Raw genomic sequence first — 16,934 nt, forward strand, 5'->3', positions numbered from 1 at the left:
TGACAAATTCTTAAGTCTTTTCTTTATTTGCTTATTTTCAGAGTAAGAGTTGGTATTTTAGTTTCCTCCAGTTGTATCTACTGGGTTGTTTTGTTTTTTGTTGGCTCATTGTTTTTTTGGCTTTTTCTCTTCTTGAGTGTCATTGTAAACTAAATGACTTAAGTAGCCGGTGTGCTTCAATCAATTCATCTTTTTTTCTTTGTATTGTTTTTTGAGACAGGCTTTTATTCTGTCACCCAGGCTGGAGCACAGTGGCACCATTGTAGCTCACTGTAGCCTGGATCACTGGGCTCAAGTGATCCTCCCACCTCAGCTTCTCAAGTAGCTGGGACTACAGGTGAGCACCACCACACCTGGCTAATTTTTTATTTTTATTTTTAGTAAAGACTAAGGTCTCACTATGTTGCCCAGGCTGGTCTTGAACTCCTGAGCTCAAGCATTTCTCCTGCCAAGGCCTCCCAAAGTGCTGGGATTATAGGTATGAGCCACACTGTGCCCAGCCCAATTCATCTTTTTAAAAAATATATTAAAATTGTTTTTAGCCAGTGGCAGACCCTTTATTTTGGCTTCTGTGGTCTTTGACACCTTATACTGGCATTGATAGCCTCCTTGATTCTGGCCAAGTTGTCCCATTCGAGTTTTAAACATTTCCTGCCATTCCTCCCAGAAGCCCTGCTCCTTTGTTGGGTAACGGTATTGGGAGTCAGTCTGGATGCTGGTGGTGCCCGTTGCGATGTGTTGTCATTGCCTCCAGACCATGCAGTTTAACAGAAATATAATGAGAGCCACAGTTGTAACTTAATTTTTTTTAGTAACCATATTAAAAAAAAAGTAAAGTTAATGAAATGTTTAACTCAGTATATCCCAAATAATATCATTTCAACATATAATTAATATAAGTATTTATTCATTGAGGCATTTTACATTCTTTTTTCATACTAAGATTTGAAATCTGGTGTGAATTTTATACTTATAGCATATCTCAATTTGGATTAGTTACATTTCAAGTGTCCAGTAGCCACAGTGGCCACTGGCTGCCACATGAAATAGCACAGCTCTAAATTTTTCTCATTGGGCAGAGAAAGGAAATTCGTATTTTTGAGAAACAGATCATGAGCTTATATTAATATCTGAAAATCCAATGTAGTCTTAAAAAATTTTCTTTGATAGCATACTCATATTTCTTTTTTCTTACCCTGAAAATCTTGGTTTTAAACAATATTAACATAATTACTTATTTTCTTTATCCTAAAATATATTGAAAATAGTTTGAAGATAATTAATACAGTACTACAACTTAGAGTGTTACACTGAATGAGGTTTATAATTTCTTTGCAGCTCAATTTGTTTATAGAATATATTTCAGAGGTAGTATTTTCAAACATACCATGCTCTAAAGTGATTTAAATTAATTCTTTTTTTTTTTTTTTGGTGGTGGGGAGGACAGAGTCTTGCCTTGTTGCCCAGGCTGGAGTGCAGTGGCACGATATCAGCTCACTGCAACCTCCGCCTTCTGGGTTCAAGTGATTCTCCTGCCTCAGCCTCCCAAGTAGCTGGTACTACAGGCACACCCCACCACACCTGGCTAAGTTTTGTATTTTTAGTAGAGATGCGGTTTTGCCATGTTGGCCAGGCTGGTCTAGAACTCCTGGCCTCAAGTGATCCACCTGCCTCCGCCTCCCAAAGTGCTGGGATCACAGGCATGAGCCACTGAACCCAGCCTAAAATAATTCTTTCTTTATGTCTATCACCTGCATGATTTAGTTAGCTTAATTAATCTAGTTCGAGGTATCAACCCAGGTATATTTGGACTTGTGCAGCAGTAAGGCTGCCACTAATGAGAAAGAGAGAGGAGCTTTCAGGCCATGAAGAGTTTATCTCTCTGGTCCTCAGGCTTATCAACTTAAAATACGGGTAAGGATTCTTGCCTACAGAAAAAGGAAGCACTTTTAAAGCTAGAAGGTGCTGTACAGAAAAGACTCTTACCTTTGCATCTAGCTCTTGAAGCAGGCTCTCCTCTCATGCCAGGTACCCTCCCCAAGCCTTGTGTGGCATCTGTTAGTGTCTATAAATCTGGACTGAAATGCCACATTTATGTTTTATTTAGCTCCAGAACAAAGGACTGACAGATTACTGCTTTGACTATAACCCTCCCGATGAAAACCAGATCGTGGGACACCAGGTCATTCTGTACCTCTGTCATGGGATGGGCCAGAATCAGGTAGGAACGAGCCTCAAAAGAGGAGAAAGCTGTGTGTTTTGTTAAAAAAATTAAATATTTGAATTTTTTTCTCGTAAAAGTAATATTTGGGAAATATAAAAAGTAGAAGCCTGCGGTGAATGGCCAGACTCAGAGAGACCACTGTTAAAATTAAAATGTGTTTTCTTCCCATCATTTTTTACACATAACACATAGAGATTATATGTTGTAAATAGTTGTCATAATGTCTGTATGTTTTATATTCCATTATTTCCATTCCCTTCATCATACTTTTCTTAACGTTATTAGATATCCCTTGAGAATATCATTCCTAGTGGCCTCTTGATATTTCATTTTGTACCCGTATTGCTGTTTTGTTAACTGGTTCCCTGCCTCCCTGTCTTTGCAATTATAAATAACCCTGCCTCTAACACCTTGGGTCAGACAGAAGGAAGGATAAAGTAACAGATCTGCATTTCAGATGATTTCCTTAGAATTAATTGTTAAGTGGAATGACAGGTTTAATGCATAGGGCCACCTTGCAAGGTGGTGTTTAGGGACGTTGCCTCAGCTGGGGGCCAGGTGTATCTGTCTGGGTGAAGGGCTGTAATTCAGGCTGGGCAGGGGAGGTTCAGTCCTGGGGGAGTCTGAAGACCACAGAAGGACCCCCAGCCCTGGAAAGCAGTTGACAGGACCCTTGGAGGATGCAGGAATGGAGAGTAGTGTTGGTTCTGGGCCTCTGAAGCTTTACCGTACTAAGGAGTTACCAGACACCAGGAAATGAAGGGATAGAGATTCAGATGTTTTTTTTCCAATCTGGGTTCACCCCAATGCCACTTGAATATGAAGCCTTCTTATGGTCAACAGTAAACTTTCTTAATTCCAACTCCTGCAACCTTCAATTATTTAGGTTTTCAACACTGTTTAGAACAGCCTTCTTCAAAGCTGATGGTACCTGAGTGCTACCATCAGCATCATCTGGGAGCTTGGAAATGCACATTTTCAGACTGATCCCAACCCTACCGAATCCCAGACTCTTGTTTTAAGCAGCTTTTCAGGAGATAATGGTGTGAGAAGCCCTGCTCTGTGTGCCTTAAGAACACCCACCTGTGTCAGAATTTTTGAAAGGGGCTGGTGGGGTGGGTGGGTGTCTTGTCAAAGATGCAGAAAATGCAACTTCCTAGGCCCCGCCTCACACACAAGGAATCCTTATTCTGTCTCTGGGATGGGGCCAGCAATCAGCATTTTTAACAATCACTGTAGGTAGTTCCTAGTACACTCAGGTAGGAAAACCATTGCCCGGGAAGAACCAAGTCTTCCCGTTAGCGGTCACATTGCCTGCTTGTGCACAGCACTTTACATCTTCTAGGAACTGTCATATTGGGGGTTTGGGAGGAGAGACTGAGGAAAAGGAGAGGAAGCAGCTAGTCAAGGTCACAGAGAGCCCCCGAGAGCTAGTACTGGGATGGGTCCATTTCCCTTCCTCCCATCCCACACCAACACAGCATTCAGCACTGCAGGCAGGAGGTGATGTGCACCAGCCCTGTCTCACTGTCTAGCAAGCCAGGCAGGCATGGGAAGGGCCATTTCCTCCACGCTTATGAAGCACTGCTGTAGCGGTCCACTGAGGGCTGTGGGATGCAGAGGAACCCATCACACAGGCTCGTGTTGGTGGTGATGCGGGTACATGACCCCACCCATGCTCTCGTGATCCCAGGTTCTTGTCCAGCGATCTTTCCTCTTCCCACATCAGTGGAAAATGTTGTGTTACATGTTGGCTGCCCCATTTTTAGTTTTTCGAGTACACGTCCCAGAAAGAAATACGCTATAACACCCACCAGCCCGAGGGCTGCATTGCTGTGGAAGCAGGAATGGATACGCTTATCATGCATCTCTGCGAAGAAACTGCCCCAGAGAATCAGAAGTTCATCTTGCAGGAGGTAGGTGAACTCTCTCCTTCCTTTCTGCTGACAGTCCCTGGGCTATAGGGGAGAGTGTGAGAGTCAGACATTCTCTCGGCATAGTCCTGGTGAGGATCAGGGATGTGGTCACGCATGGACAGGAGCTCTGGAAGACCTGGAACCTCAGTCCCAGTGAGCCTGGGGGGCGGTGATGGCAGGAGATTGGAGTCCCCTGGCACACGGTGTCATTAGCACTGCCTTCCCTCCTCATTGTCCAGTCCCTTTCAGTCTTTCCCATTTCCATTGCACCCCCATGAGCTGCAGGCACCGACATGGAAACAGCTCTTACAAATGCATTCAGAGATGAAAGGGCTTTAAATGAGTAAGCCAAATAGCCCAAGTGTAAGGATGTTAGCCAAAGTGTTAGATCCGGATATAAGCCACCCCACCTCTCTAAGCCTTGTTTTTCCCAGCTCTAAAATAGGTACAATAGGCCAGGCACAGTGGCTCACGCCTGTAATCCCAGCACTTTGGGAGGCCAAGACAGGTGGATCATCTGAAGCCAGGAGTTCGAGACCAGCCTGGCCAACATGGCAAAACCCCATCTCTACTTAAAAAAAAAAAGAAAAAAATTAGCCAGGTGTGGTGGCATGCCCCTGTGTCCCATCTACTTGGGAGGCTGAAGCAGGAGAATCGCTTGAACCTGGAAGGCGGAGGTTGCAGTCAGCCGAAATCATGCCACTGCACTGTAGCCTGGAAGACAGAGCGAGACTCCCTCTCAAAAAAAAAAAAAAAGGTGCAATAATACCAGCCTTACTTTACTGAGGATTAGATGCATAGCCAGAAATATTCTTTGGAAACTATAAAGCTCGATAGAGATTAGTTGTTACTTGTGGTATTATAACCAAGCAAACACCTCTGATAGAGTAGGCTCCCCGGATAGTCACAGTTGATTTGAAACTGAGAGTTACCTCAGACCTGAGGGTGCTGGCCCCGCCACACTTGCAGTCAGCTTGCGTCAGGACTTGTAAATCGATCATATCCTTTGACTCACTAAAAAGCACGTGAGGGAATAAATCCAAAGAAAATCATTCGAAAGAAAAAACTTCATTGTTTTTTATCTCCCTGGGCAGCTTTCACTCCCAATATACTGCTTATAAATGGGTTTATTCTAAAGATGATTAAAAGCTGGAATATGTTTTCCTGCAGAAACATGTTGTCACTAGCAATGACATTTTCAGGCTGCCCAGAAAAGCCACACACCATAGTGTTACCTATTGAATACAGGAAAATAAGAAGGAAAAATACTTCCGCACACCCCAGAAGTCTCTGATCTTCTTGAATGTCCTCCTCTTCCCATCTTTCTCCCAACCATAAGCCATTGTAAGCCCTCCAGGAATGGTAGTGGACACTAGAAACAATAAAATTAGTTTGACATATCAAAAATTTTATCTTAAATTTCAGTGACCATTTAAGGAAAAGGAAATTTGTTTAGGAGGCTGGGAAGAAGGATATTTAATTGGATTATTTACCTTTCTTCAGGACACTTAATACTTTGATTCATATGTGAAAAGGATACAGCTTGATTTATTATATTTCATCAGTCATGCCCTAAATATATTTATATAAAACAAATATATATTGAACAGAAACATATTTGAATTCTGAAGGAAATGTCCCCACTTATATTCACTAGACCATAATAGAAAGCTTAGTTCTTAGGGCTGGATCTTTTTTTTTTTTGAGACGGAGTCTTGCTCCACCAAGGCTGGAGTGCAGGTGTGCAATCTCAGCTCACTGCAACCTCCGCCTCCTGGGTTCAAGTGATTCTCCTGTCTCAGTCTCCTGAGTAGCTGGGACTACAGGCACCTGCCACCACGCCCGGCTAATTTTTTGTATTTTTAGCAGAGATGGAGTTTTGCCATGTTGGCCAGGCTGGTCTTGAACTCCTGGCCTCAAGTGATCCACCTGCCTCAGCCTCCCAAAGTGCTGCGATTACAGGCGTGAGCCACCGCGCCCAGCCTTGTATTTTCTTATGTAGGCCTAAAAACCTCTGAAATGTCATTTCTTGGATTCTACAAAACATGAGTTTGGATTTTTTTGAATGAAAACACAAGTTCCATTTAGTGATATAAAACAGCACATCACAAAGGTTTTTCACTGATGTTGTTATTCACTCTGCCTGTTTGCTGCTCAGCCATGATTAAGTGCGTTGCATACAGCTTATAACAGAGAGGCAGAAGGAAAAGATAAACACCAGGTCTGAGAGACAGACTTGCTGAGATAACTGAGCAAGGACTGGCAGAAAGGAGAGAAGCAGGAGGTCATTAAAGAAGACCATCGTCTTTGGGGTTTGGGGATTGGCACAGGGCATATAACCCACTGATTCTCTGATGTGTGACAGATGAGGAGCTCAGGCCATGTGGCCAAGTGACTGGCTTCCTCATCCATCTGGTCTGTGGCTGAGCTGGGACTACAGCCAAGTTTCCACACTCTCTGTTTAAATACCTAAGAGAAAGAGATCACCCTGCACGGAATGAGTTGACCTAAGAGGAGTGAAAGAGATAAACAAAGGATCTTTGTTCCTGATTTCCCTGAAGGAAGCCAAATGCAATAGGGAGATGTAGGGTATGACACATGCCCAGAGCAGCCAGCAGGTGGCACCATCAGTCCTGTGAGAGGTAAGCGGGACGCAGCCTGTACAAGCCTGGTGCTGTGTCCCCGGGATAGTCCTGAGTTGCTGCGTTACACGGAAGACACTTACCCCTCAATAAATATTTCTGAAATGGTAAAAATCAGACCCTGATCTCTTTAAAACATGTCTTTAGGAAAAAGAGACTTTTCTGATGACTTGCCTGTCATTCTGTTATCTTTTGTAGGATGGATCTTTATTTCACGAACAGTCCAAGAAATGTGTCCAGGCTGCGAGGAAGGAGTCGAGTGACAGTTTCATTCCACTCTTACGAGACTGCACCAACTCGAATAATCAGAAATGGTTCTTCAAGGAGCGCATGTTATGAAGCCTCGTGTATCAAGGAGCCCATCGAAGGAGACTGTGGAGCCAGGACTCTGCCCAACAAAGACTTAGCTAAGCAGTGACCAGAGCCCACCCAAAACTAGGCTGCTTTGCTTTGAAGAGGCAATCATTTTGCCATTTGTGAAAGTTGTGTTGGATTTAGTAAAAATGTGAATAAGCTTCGTACTTATTTTGAGAACTTTTTAAATGTTCCAAAATACACTATTTTCAAAGGGTAATCATAAGATGTTAACCCTTGGTATTTAGAAAATTAAAACCTTATAATATTTTTCTATCAAGATGTATATTTTACAGTTGTGCCTTTTACTCTCATTAGCAAAAAAGGTAAAGATTTTATTTTGATATTTACAAGAATTCCCAGGTATGAAGATATCTGCATGGGTGGAAATCAGGTTCAAGCAAAGTACTTTGCATTAACTGATAATACCTCAGCTGTGGGGTTAAAGTTTTCCCAGTATAGAGAGACTGTCACTAGGAACATTGTATTGATTTATTCAGGTCATTGAGATCTTCTAGATGTATTTTAAAAAGAATGCTTTTTGGTTATGTGTTGCTACCACAGTTAACACTCCATAATGTTCATGTCAGCCAAAGAGGACTAACCAAAGCTGAAATCTCAGAGAACAATTTGCTTTACTAAGCTGAGTCAACTTCAGAGCGAACTTCTAACAATGCCTCACTGTAGTGTGGCTGGTTGCCTTTAGCAGCTACCACTATGACTTTAAAACATGTTAATATCATTTTTAATTTTTATGATACAGTAGTGTCAGGGAGAAATGTAATGTTCTATATGAAATTCCTTTTTCAAGTTTGTTCATTAATAACATTTATTAATTTAAATCAGCATTAGAGTTTGTGCTGCCGCAACTGCTGTGAAAATTTCTCTGAGTAATTCTGATTTGTGAATGATCCCAGACCAACCCTGAGATTTTGTCCACCTGATTAAGTCAATATGAATGATTAAAAAGATGTGAGAACACTGACTGCAGATCTTTGTTTTTGTACTGTAAACCAAAAATAAAATTCTAGGGCCGGGTGCGGTGGCTCACGCCTATACTCCTAGCACTTTGGGAGGGCAAGGAGGGCAGATCACTTGAGGTCAGGAGTTCGAGACCAGCCTGGTCAACATGGAGAAACCCCGTCTCTACTACAAATACAAAAATGAGCTGGACATGGTGGCGTGCGCCTGTAATCCCAGCTACTCCAGAGGCTGAGGCAGAAGAGTCGCCTGAACCCAGGAGGCGGAGGTTGCAGTGAGCCAAGATCGCGCCACTCTACTCCAGCCTGGGCAACAGAGCCAGACTTTGCCTCAAAAAATAATAAAATTCTAGGGTCCCCCATCTGATTGAATGGACTCCTCTCTTGGCCAAGAAGATCCCAAAAAAACCTGAACCTAGTTCAGAATTGAAAAACTAGTTTAGGCCATGATGAGAAGGGGGCAGTATCCAGACAAGCCTCATTACCTTCTCCTCCCTTTGGAGTTTAAAGACAACTGACTGGCATTCACGTTAAAACAGATCTCTTAAGATGGACCAAACAGACTCTTTGTAGCAATACATACCAAATTCCAATCTGACTGGTATAACATCCTATGACCCTGAAGGAAATCCAAGTATTTTGCCCCAAAATATATTTCTCTAACATATTCGGAAATGGCCCTGCAAAGCTGTCTCTTGCGGGGGACATTTACATTCTGTAGAGAATCTCCTTCCCTAACTAGGTCTTTTCAGGAGAGTCTGACACTTTTTAAGGTCTGATAAGAGACCTTCACATCTATTATCTCTGAAGTCTGCTACCTGGAGCTTCATCTACATAAGAACCTTGGCTTCCACCCCGCCACCCACCCCACCCCTTACGTTAGTTCAGCTGACTTGGACTCATCAGGCAGAGCTTAACTCTTTCAACCAATTGCCAATCAGGAAATCTTCGAATTCACCTGTGACCTGGAAGCCCCCTCCCCGCCCCCCTGCTTCTTTAAGATGTCCCGCCTTTCCAGGCCAAACCAAGTTATGTCTGCCTATAACTTCTGTTTCCCTAAAATGTGTAAAATCAAGCTGTAACCAACCACCTTGGGCACATATTCTCAGGACCTCCTAAGGTCGTGTCACAGGCCATGATCCTTAACCTTGGCAAAATAAACCTCTAAATGGATTGAGACCTGTCTCAGATAGTTTTTGGTTTACAGGACCAATCAGATGGGAGCGATGAAGACACACGTGGAATTGATTAAAAGGTATCAATTTGTGTCTCAGGCTCTTTTTGACATACATTCTCCACTCAGATCCTGTCAAGGACCAGTTTAACAATTACCCAGAAACAACTTGGCTTGGGCTGGCTCGAATCCATCTGATGCAACTTAACTTATCTGTACTTCAGTTTCTTCATTGGAAAAACAGGGATAATTAAACCAAGATATGGGATAGCTGTGAGGATTAAATAACACACAGCAGGTCAGGGCTTAGGCCCTGGTGTTACCAGAAAGGGATCTGGATCTTGGATCACGCACAAGAAAGAATTCAGGGTGAGTCCACAGAGTAAAGTGAAAGCAAGTTTATCAGAGAGGTGAAAGAAACAAGAATGGCTATTCCATAGGCAGAGTACCCCTGAGGACTACTGGTTGGCTATTTCTGTGGTTATTTCTTGATTATATGCTAAACAAGGAGTGGATGATTCATGAGATGATTCATTAGTTTTCTGAGAAAGGGGCGAGGACTTCCCAGAACTGACGGCTCCTTCTCATAGACCATATAGAGTAACTTCTTAGCATTGCCATGGCATTTGTAAACTGTCATGGTGCTGGGGGGGAGTGTCTTTAGCAGGTGAATGCATTATAATTAATGTATAATTAGCAGTGAGGACCACCAGAGGTTGCTTTCATCCCATCTTGGTTTTGGTGGGTTTTGGCCGTCTTCTTTACTGCATCCTGTCTTATCAGCGGGTTCTTTGTGACCTGTATCTTCTGCTGACCTTCTATCTCATCTTGTGACTAAGAATGCCTAACCTCCTGGGAACGCAGCCTGGGAACGCAGGTCTCAGCCTCATTTTACCCAGCCCCTGTTCAAGATGGAGTTACTATGGTTTTAACACCCCTGACACTGGCCCACAGTATGGGCTTATTAAATATCAGCTTCTATTTTCAGAAATGTACTTTAATATTTATTCAAAAATAAATATTAAGTAGTTTAGCTTTTTAAAATCTTTATGGGATTAAACAGCTCTTTAGCAGGCAGGAATAGCTTTCGACACAGCTCAGTTCTCATAAATGTGAGGCAGCGTGGGCCAAGCTTCCCTTCCTACCGCTGTCGGAACTTGTGAAAACAGACGCAATGCCCCCCTCAACCTATGAGTTAGGAAGTCCTGCCCTGTCTCCCCTCCCCACCGTTTCTGTCGTGTCAGTGTGAGCTTGATGAAGGGGTGTCGGGCCCTCCCAGATTCAGGGAGACAGTTCAGGCAGACATAAAATTAATGCTGACAAAATCCATCAAGAGTGCAGGGAGGCTGCAGAGGTTGCATTTCTGGAGAGTCTGCCAAGCATGGCAGCTAATTAGCTTTGCTTGAGAAGTCGCCCCTCTAACTCCTGCATCCGTTTACATTCAGTCATTTTTAGGCTTGAAAAGTGTCAATATAAAACAGAAATCATATTTTGGGGGGTGTCAAGGGAAATCTTTACACAGACTGGGAGGGAATTTACAATATCTCGAGAAAACGTTCTCTTCACTGATGGGTGAAGAGTCTGAGAAAAAGCCCATAGGGATGTGAGGGAATTCACACATCTATTCATTGTACCTGAGTGGGTTCCCACCTGCTCCCACCTGCCCCCACCTGCCCCCACCTGCCTCCCTGGCAGGTGTGAATCCAGGGCTGATGTGTGGAGTTGGAGTCCTGGGGGCCAGCCCCAGCTGTGGTAGATTGGCAGATCGTTTCGCCTTCTAGGACTCTGTTGTAGTTTCCTCTAATTTGGTCTTGAGGTCTCTCTCAGGAGCATGGGTAAAAACTCTAGCCCTGTCCTGCCAGGGCGCCAGGGATTTGGTCATGAATATTTATAGTGTGTCTTTCCTGGGACACTTCATCCTGGCAGACAGCCTAGTGCCTGGGTGTCCAACCCGTGACAGGGTGTTCCTCTCACAGAAAACTTGGTTTATACTGGAAGATGGCTTTGTGGCTCTTATCTGACCTGTGCCCAGTTTATTCCTACCAAGACAGCCCCTCTCTAGGAGAGCCCTGACGGGGAAAGAAGGTAGGTTTGGGTGTGTTGGTCAGGTGAGACACAGAAGAGGCAACTCAGCAAAACACATGAAATAAGGCCAGGCATGGTGGCTCACACCTGTAATCCCAGCACTTTGGGAGGCTGAGCCGGCAAATCAGCAGACATCAGGAGTTCAAGGCCAGCCTGACCAACATGGCGAAACCCCAACTCTACTAAAAATACAAAAATTAGCTGGGTGTGGTGGTGGGCTCCTGTAATCCCAGCTACTGGGGAGGCTGAGGCAGGAGAATCACTTGAGTCTGGGAAGTGGAGGTTGCAGCGAGCCAAGATCGCACCATTGCACTCCAGCCTGGGTGACAAGCAAAACTCTGTCTCAAAGAAACAAACAACAAAACAAAACAAAACAGAAAACAAAAAACAACCCACATGAAATAACAGAAGAGCGTGTTACTCACAGATCAGAGAGGCTGGGGAAGGAGGCCTCACGGGGCCAATAGGAGGGTGAGAGCTGTCCAGAATATGCATTCCACCAGCATATGGGGAGCAAGAAAGAGGGACCTTTGGGCCAAAGCCTTTTTATTGCCCAGGCTGGAGTGCAATGGCGCAATCTTGGCTCACTGCAACCTCTGCCTTCTGGGTTCAAGCGATTCTCCTGCCTCAGCCTCCCAAGTGTCTGGGATTGCAGGCAGGCACCACCACGCCTGGCTAATTTTTTGTATTTAGTAGAGAGGGTGTTTCACCATGCTGGTCAGGCTGGTCTCAAACTCCTGACTTCAGGTGCTCCACCCGCCTCGGCCTCCCAAAGTGCTGGGATTACAGGCATGAGCCACCATGCCCAGCCGGGGCCAAAGCCTTTATTGGGATCCAGGGAAGCCAAGCAGTTTTCCCAATGGGAGTTTTAATTGATGGGTTTAGAATAAGCAGGCAGGAGTTCTGGGAGGTCACAGGTGACTGGGAAGTGGTTGCTGAGCATATCTACACAGGTCATGTGAAGTGTAGGGATTGGTGGACAAGTCAAGTAGGTTGTATCTAGCTGTCCCCTAGGGAGGTGGTCACGAGAAGGCAGTTGTATAAGCAGATATCTGGATCAACCACATTGAGGAACTGGGAGGAGGTGGAGAACTGGAAATTGTGTCTCAAGGGTGACTAAGTCCTGCTTCTGGTATGAAAAATTCCAATTTATATTCAAAACGGATGCTGAGGCAACATAAAATTATAAGAATTCACTACAGACTCATTTTCTTATCTGCATAATGAGGATAAATATGTCCTCTGTTGATTTCTTAGCTATATTTCTTAGTTACTTTTTTAGCGGTTGCCTTAGGGATTCCAGTGTGCTTCCTGAATTCATCACAATTTTCATCAGTTTAGCATGGAGTTAATTCCAGTAAAATTTGGCAAATTTACACCAATGCAGCTCTACTTTCTAGCCCCTCCTCTGTGCTATTATGGACATATATACTATATATATTATATACTCAATAATAGAAGGGTATAATTACTGCTTTCAACAGTAAAAGAAAATTATATATATATATATATGCACACAAACACACACGCACACACAGAGTCTGTTATATTTACAGACATATGTACCATTTCCCATGTTCTACATTACTTCCTGTGAATCTGAGTAACCATTTGGTGCCATTTTCTTTCAGCATAAGAACTTTAGTAGTTTATCTAGGAGAGGTCAGTTTGCAACAAATTCAGTTTTTGTTTATCTGGGAATATTTTTATTCTGCCTTCCATTATTGAAAGAGTTTAGTTGGATCTAGAACTCTAGTTGACAGGTTCTTTTTTTTTTTTTTTTTTCTTTCAACCCTGGAATGTGTGATTGGACTGCTGTAGAATCTCCCTGTTTTGAATGGGAAGGTGTCTGTTGATATTGTTACCTCTCTGGGATAATCATGTTTCTCTTGCTGCCTTCCAAGATTTTCTCTTTGTCTTTATATTTCAGCAGTTTGATTTTGATGTGTCTAGGTGTGGTCTGCTTGTGTTTTTCATACTTGGGGTTTGTTGAACTTTTTGGAATGTAATTTAATGTTTTTCGTTAATTTGGGAAGGCTTTAGCCGTTATTTATTTAATTTTTTTCTACCCCTTTCTCTGTTCTTCAAATTGGACTTCTGCTGGTTTTGTTTGTTTGTTTGTTTTTAGAGTCAAGGTCTTACTCTGTCACCCAGACTAGAGTACAGTGATGCAATCATAGCTCACTGCAGCCTTGAATGCCTCCTGGGCTCAAGCAATTCTCCTGCCTCAGCCCCCCAAGCAGATGGAACTACAGGCACACACCACCCCCAGCTAATTTTTTAATATTTTTTTTAGGGTCTTGCTATGTTGCTCAGGCTGGTCTTGAACGTCTGGCCTCAAGTGATCCTCCCACCTCTGCATTCCAAAGTGCTGGGATTACTGGCATGAACCACTGGAACCAGTCTTTATCTATCTTTAAGTTCACTTATTTCTTCTGCCATCTCAAACCTGCTGTTAAGCCTATCTCATCACCTTTTCATTTCAGTTATTATAGTTTTCAAGTCAATATCCATTTGGTTCTTTATTATGGTGTTTGTTTCTCTGTTGAGGTTCCCTATGTATTGACTCATTGTTGGTACATTTTCCTTTAATTGTTTGAATATAGTTTTCTTTAATTCTTTGACTATATTTTTAATGGCCAATTTGAAGCCTTTGTAACTTTGCAGATTAAAACAAGTATATTATCTCATAGTGTCTGTAGGTCCAAAGTCTGGCCATGGCTTAGTTGGATTCTCTGCTTAGAGTCTCACCAATTGAGGTGTCATCTAGGGCTGGGATATTATCTTGGACTCAGGGTCCTCTTCCAAGCTCACTGGGTGTTGGTAGAAATCAGTTCCTTGGGGTGATAGGATAGAGAACCTCAATTCTAAAAGACCATTTCCCATTCCCTGCTATGAGGCCCTCTCCACATGACAGTTTGCTCTTTCAAGGCTAGTAGGAGAGTGTTTGTTACTGATTCTTATCTCTTTCAAGGGGCCACTTGATTAAGTTATGCCCACTCAGGATAATTTCCCTTCTGTTTACACAGAAGTCAACTGATTAGGGATCTTAATTACATCCACATAATTGCATCACTGGAGTACTATCCCATCATACTCACAGATCCTGTTCATACTCAAGGAGAAAGGGATTATGTGGGGTATGTACAACAAGGGGTCCTCTTAGAATTCTTGCCTACCACAGCCCACCCTCTGGCCCCCAACAATTGACATCCCTTTCACATGCAACATACATTTACACCCTCCTAAGATTCCCTGGAGTCTCATTACAGCATGAGCTCAAAGTCTAAAATGTCATCATCTTAATCTAAATATCATTGCCTTAAAGTTCAAAATCTAAATCAAGTCCAGGTACAGATGGGCTTTGGGTGTTAGCCAATAGGTACAGCCGCTGGGGCACAATTCCTCCCCATCTGTGGTCCTGGGAAACTAGAGTTATATGCCCCAGCACTCTCAATATACAGTGGTGGGACAGGCACAGGATTACAGTTGCAGACATTCTGGGTCAAAAAGTGGGGAATGCAAAGTCAAAAGGCATCATGAGTCTGTTGAGTCTATTACGGTTTGGAAATCCAGCCAGGCAAATATTTGACTGTTTTTGATTAGCTTGCAAGACCTAGGAATAATCTCAGGGGCTCTTAGCTCCTTCCTCTGGGCATGGTTCCACCCTCTCATCATTCTTCCTTTTTTATAAGAGATAGCACATATTTGCAGCTCAGTAGTTTTATCAGCCTGCTTCCTGACTTTTTTAGTGCAAGCTGGCAGCATTTCTGCTTGGACAATTTTCTCAAGAACTCTGTGGGTCTTGCATGGATTTCAGTGGTTTTCATTCCACTTAGACAGAAGCCACATCCGCAGATCTTTCCAAACTAATTCCTTTTCGATGTTGGCTTCCTGCTAAGATGGCCGAGGAATAATGGCCTTGAGCTCCCTAGCTGTCCCTGATTGAGTCGAGAAGATCTGTGAGGTGCACACACCCTTCATCTCTCGAAAGAGCCCCTTGTGGGACTGAGTACTCTGACCTTTTGATCTTTCTGAGGTTTTAGCCAAAGGCTGTACAGCCACACACTCAGCCTCTTCTCTATGTCACATTTTCCACAGCCATTGACTTTTAGCACCTTTTGCCACCTGGAGAGGTGGAGTTTTTTCTAAACAATTCAGTCCTAGTTCATTTTCATGCCATGGTTTTCCTCTCTCTCTCTCTCTCTCTCTCGCTTCACTCACATTTTACTCTAAGCATCAAGGAGAAACCAAGCAGCATTGGCAACATTGGATGAAAATCTCCTTTTGCTGCACAACAAAGCTCATCCCTTACTTCCACACACTGTACTTAAAATAAATAATAAATAAATAAATGGTTCATCTTTTATAAGTTCTGCTTTCCACATAACTTCAGGAGACAATTTTTAAATCTTTAAAAATATTTATTTTCACTGATATGTAATAGTTGTACATATTTGGGGGGTAGGTGTGATATTTTGATAACTGTATACGATGTGTAATGGTCAAATCAGGGTAATTAGCATATCTCTATCACCTCAACATTTATCTTTTCTTTGTGTTGGGAACAGTACAAGTCTTCTTTTCTAGCTAGTCTTAAATACACAATAAATTATTGTTAACTAAAAGTTCCTTGCTGTACTATTGAATACTAGAAACTGTTCCTTACATTTAACTATATTTTTTTTACCCCTTAACCAACTTCACTTCACTCTCCCTCCCCCTATTCTTCTCAGTTTCTGGTAATCCTCACTCTGCTCTCTACCTCCATGAGATCCATTTTTTAATTTTTTATTTATTTTATTTATTTATTTATTTTTTTAGACAGAGTCTCACTCTGTCTCCCATGCTGGAGTGCAATGGCTTGATCTTGGTTCACTGCAACCTCTGCCTCCCGGGTTCAAGAGATTCTCCTGCCTCAGCCTCCCGAGTAGCTGAGGATACAGGTGCCCACCACCATGCCCAACTAATTTTTGTATTTTTAGTAAAAACAGGGTTTCATCATGTTGGTTAGGCTAGTTTTGCACTCCTGACCTCAGGTGATTCACCCGCTTTGGCCTCCCACAGTGCTGGTTACAGGCGTGGGTTACTGCGCCCAGTGGTGTTTGTTAGTTCGTTTGTTTTTTGAGACAGAGTCTCCCTCTGTCACCCAGGCTGGAGTGCAGTGGCCTGATCCTGGCTCACTACAACCTCTGCCTCCTGAGTTCAAGTGATTCTCCTGCCTCAGCCTCCCAAGTAGCTGGGATTGCAGGTGCCTGCCAACACGTTCGGCTAATTTTTGTATTTTTAGTAGAGATGGGGTTTCACCATGTTGACTAGGTTGGTCTCAAACTCTTGAGTTCAGGTGATCCACCCGCCTTGGCCTCCCAAAGGTCAGGGATTATAGGCGTGAGCCACTGTGACTGGCCCCACTTTTTTAGATCCCACGTATGCTTGAGAACATGTGATATTTGCCTTTCTTTGCCTGGCTTATTTCACTTAACATAATGACCTCTGTGTTGCTGCAAATGACAGGATTTCCTTCTTTCTTGTTGCTGAATAGTATTCCATTGTATATAT

The 16,934-nt window shown here is 43.1% G+C and overlaps 1 protein-coding gene across 1 annotated transcript in view; it reads left to right on the plus strand.

The window, feature by feature from the left end:
• The window catches only part of GALNT12 (polypeptide N-acetylgalactosaminyltransferase 12), a 42,502-nt gene extending 34,381 nt beyond the window's left edge, over positions 1-8,121 (plus strand). The window contains exons 8-10 of the mRNA XM_054502234.2: positions 2,108-2,221; positions 3,994-4,140; positions 6,981-8,121. Of these exons, the coding sequence (XP_054358209.1) occupies positions 2,108-2,221; positions 3,994-4,140; positions 6,981-7,121 (402 nt within the window). The 3' untranslated portion in view covers positions 7,122-8,121. The remainder of the gene's footprint in view (positions 1-2,107; positions 2,222-3,993; positions 4,141-6,980) is intronic.
• Positions 8,122-16,934: the final 8,813 nt, after the last annotated feature.

The sequence above is a fragment of the Pongo pygmaeus genome, chromosome 13, assembly GCF_028885625.2.
Source record: "Pongo pygmaeus isolate AG05252 chromosome 13, NHGRI_mPonPyg2-v2.0_pri, whole genome shotgun sequence".
Classification (NCBI taxonomy): Eukaryota; Metazoa; Chordata; class Mammalia; order Primates; family Hominidae; genus Pongo; species Pongo pygmaeus.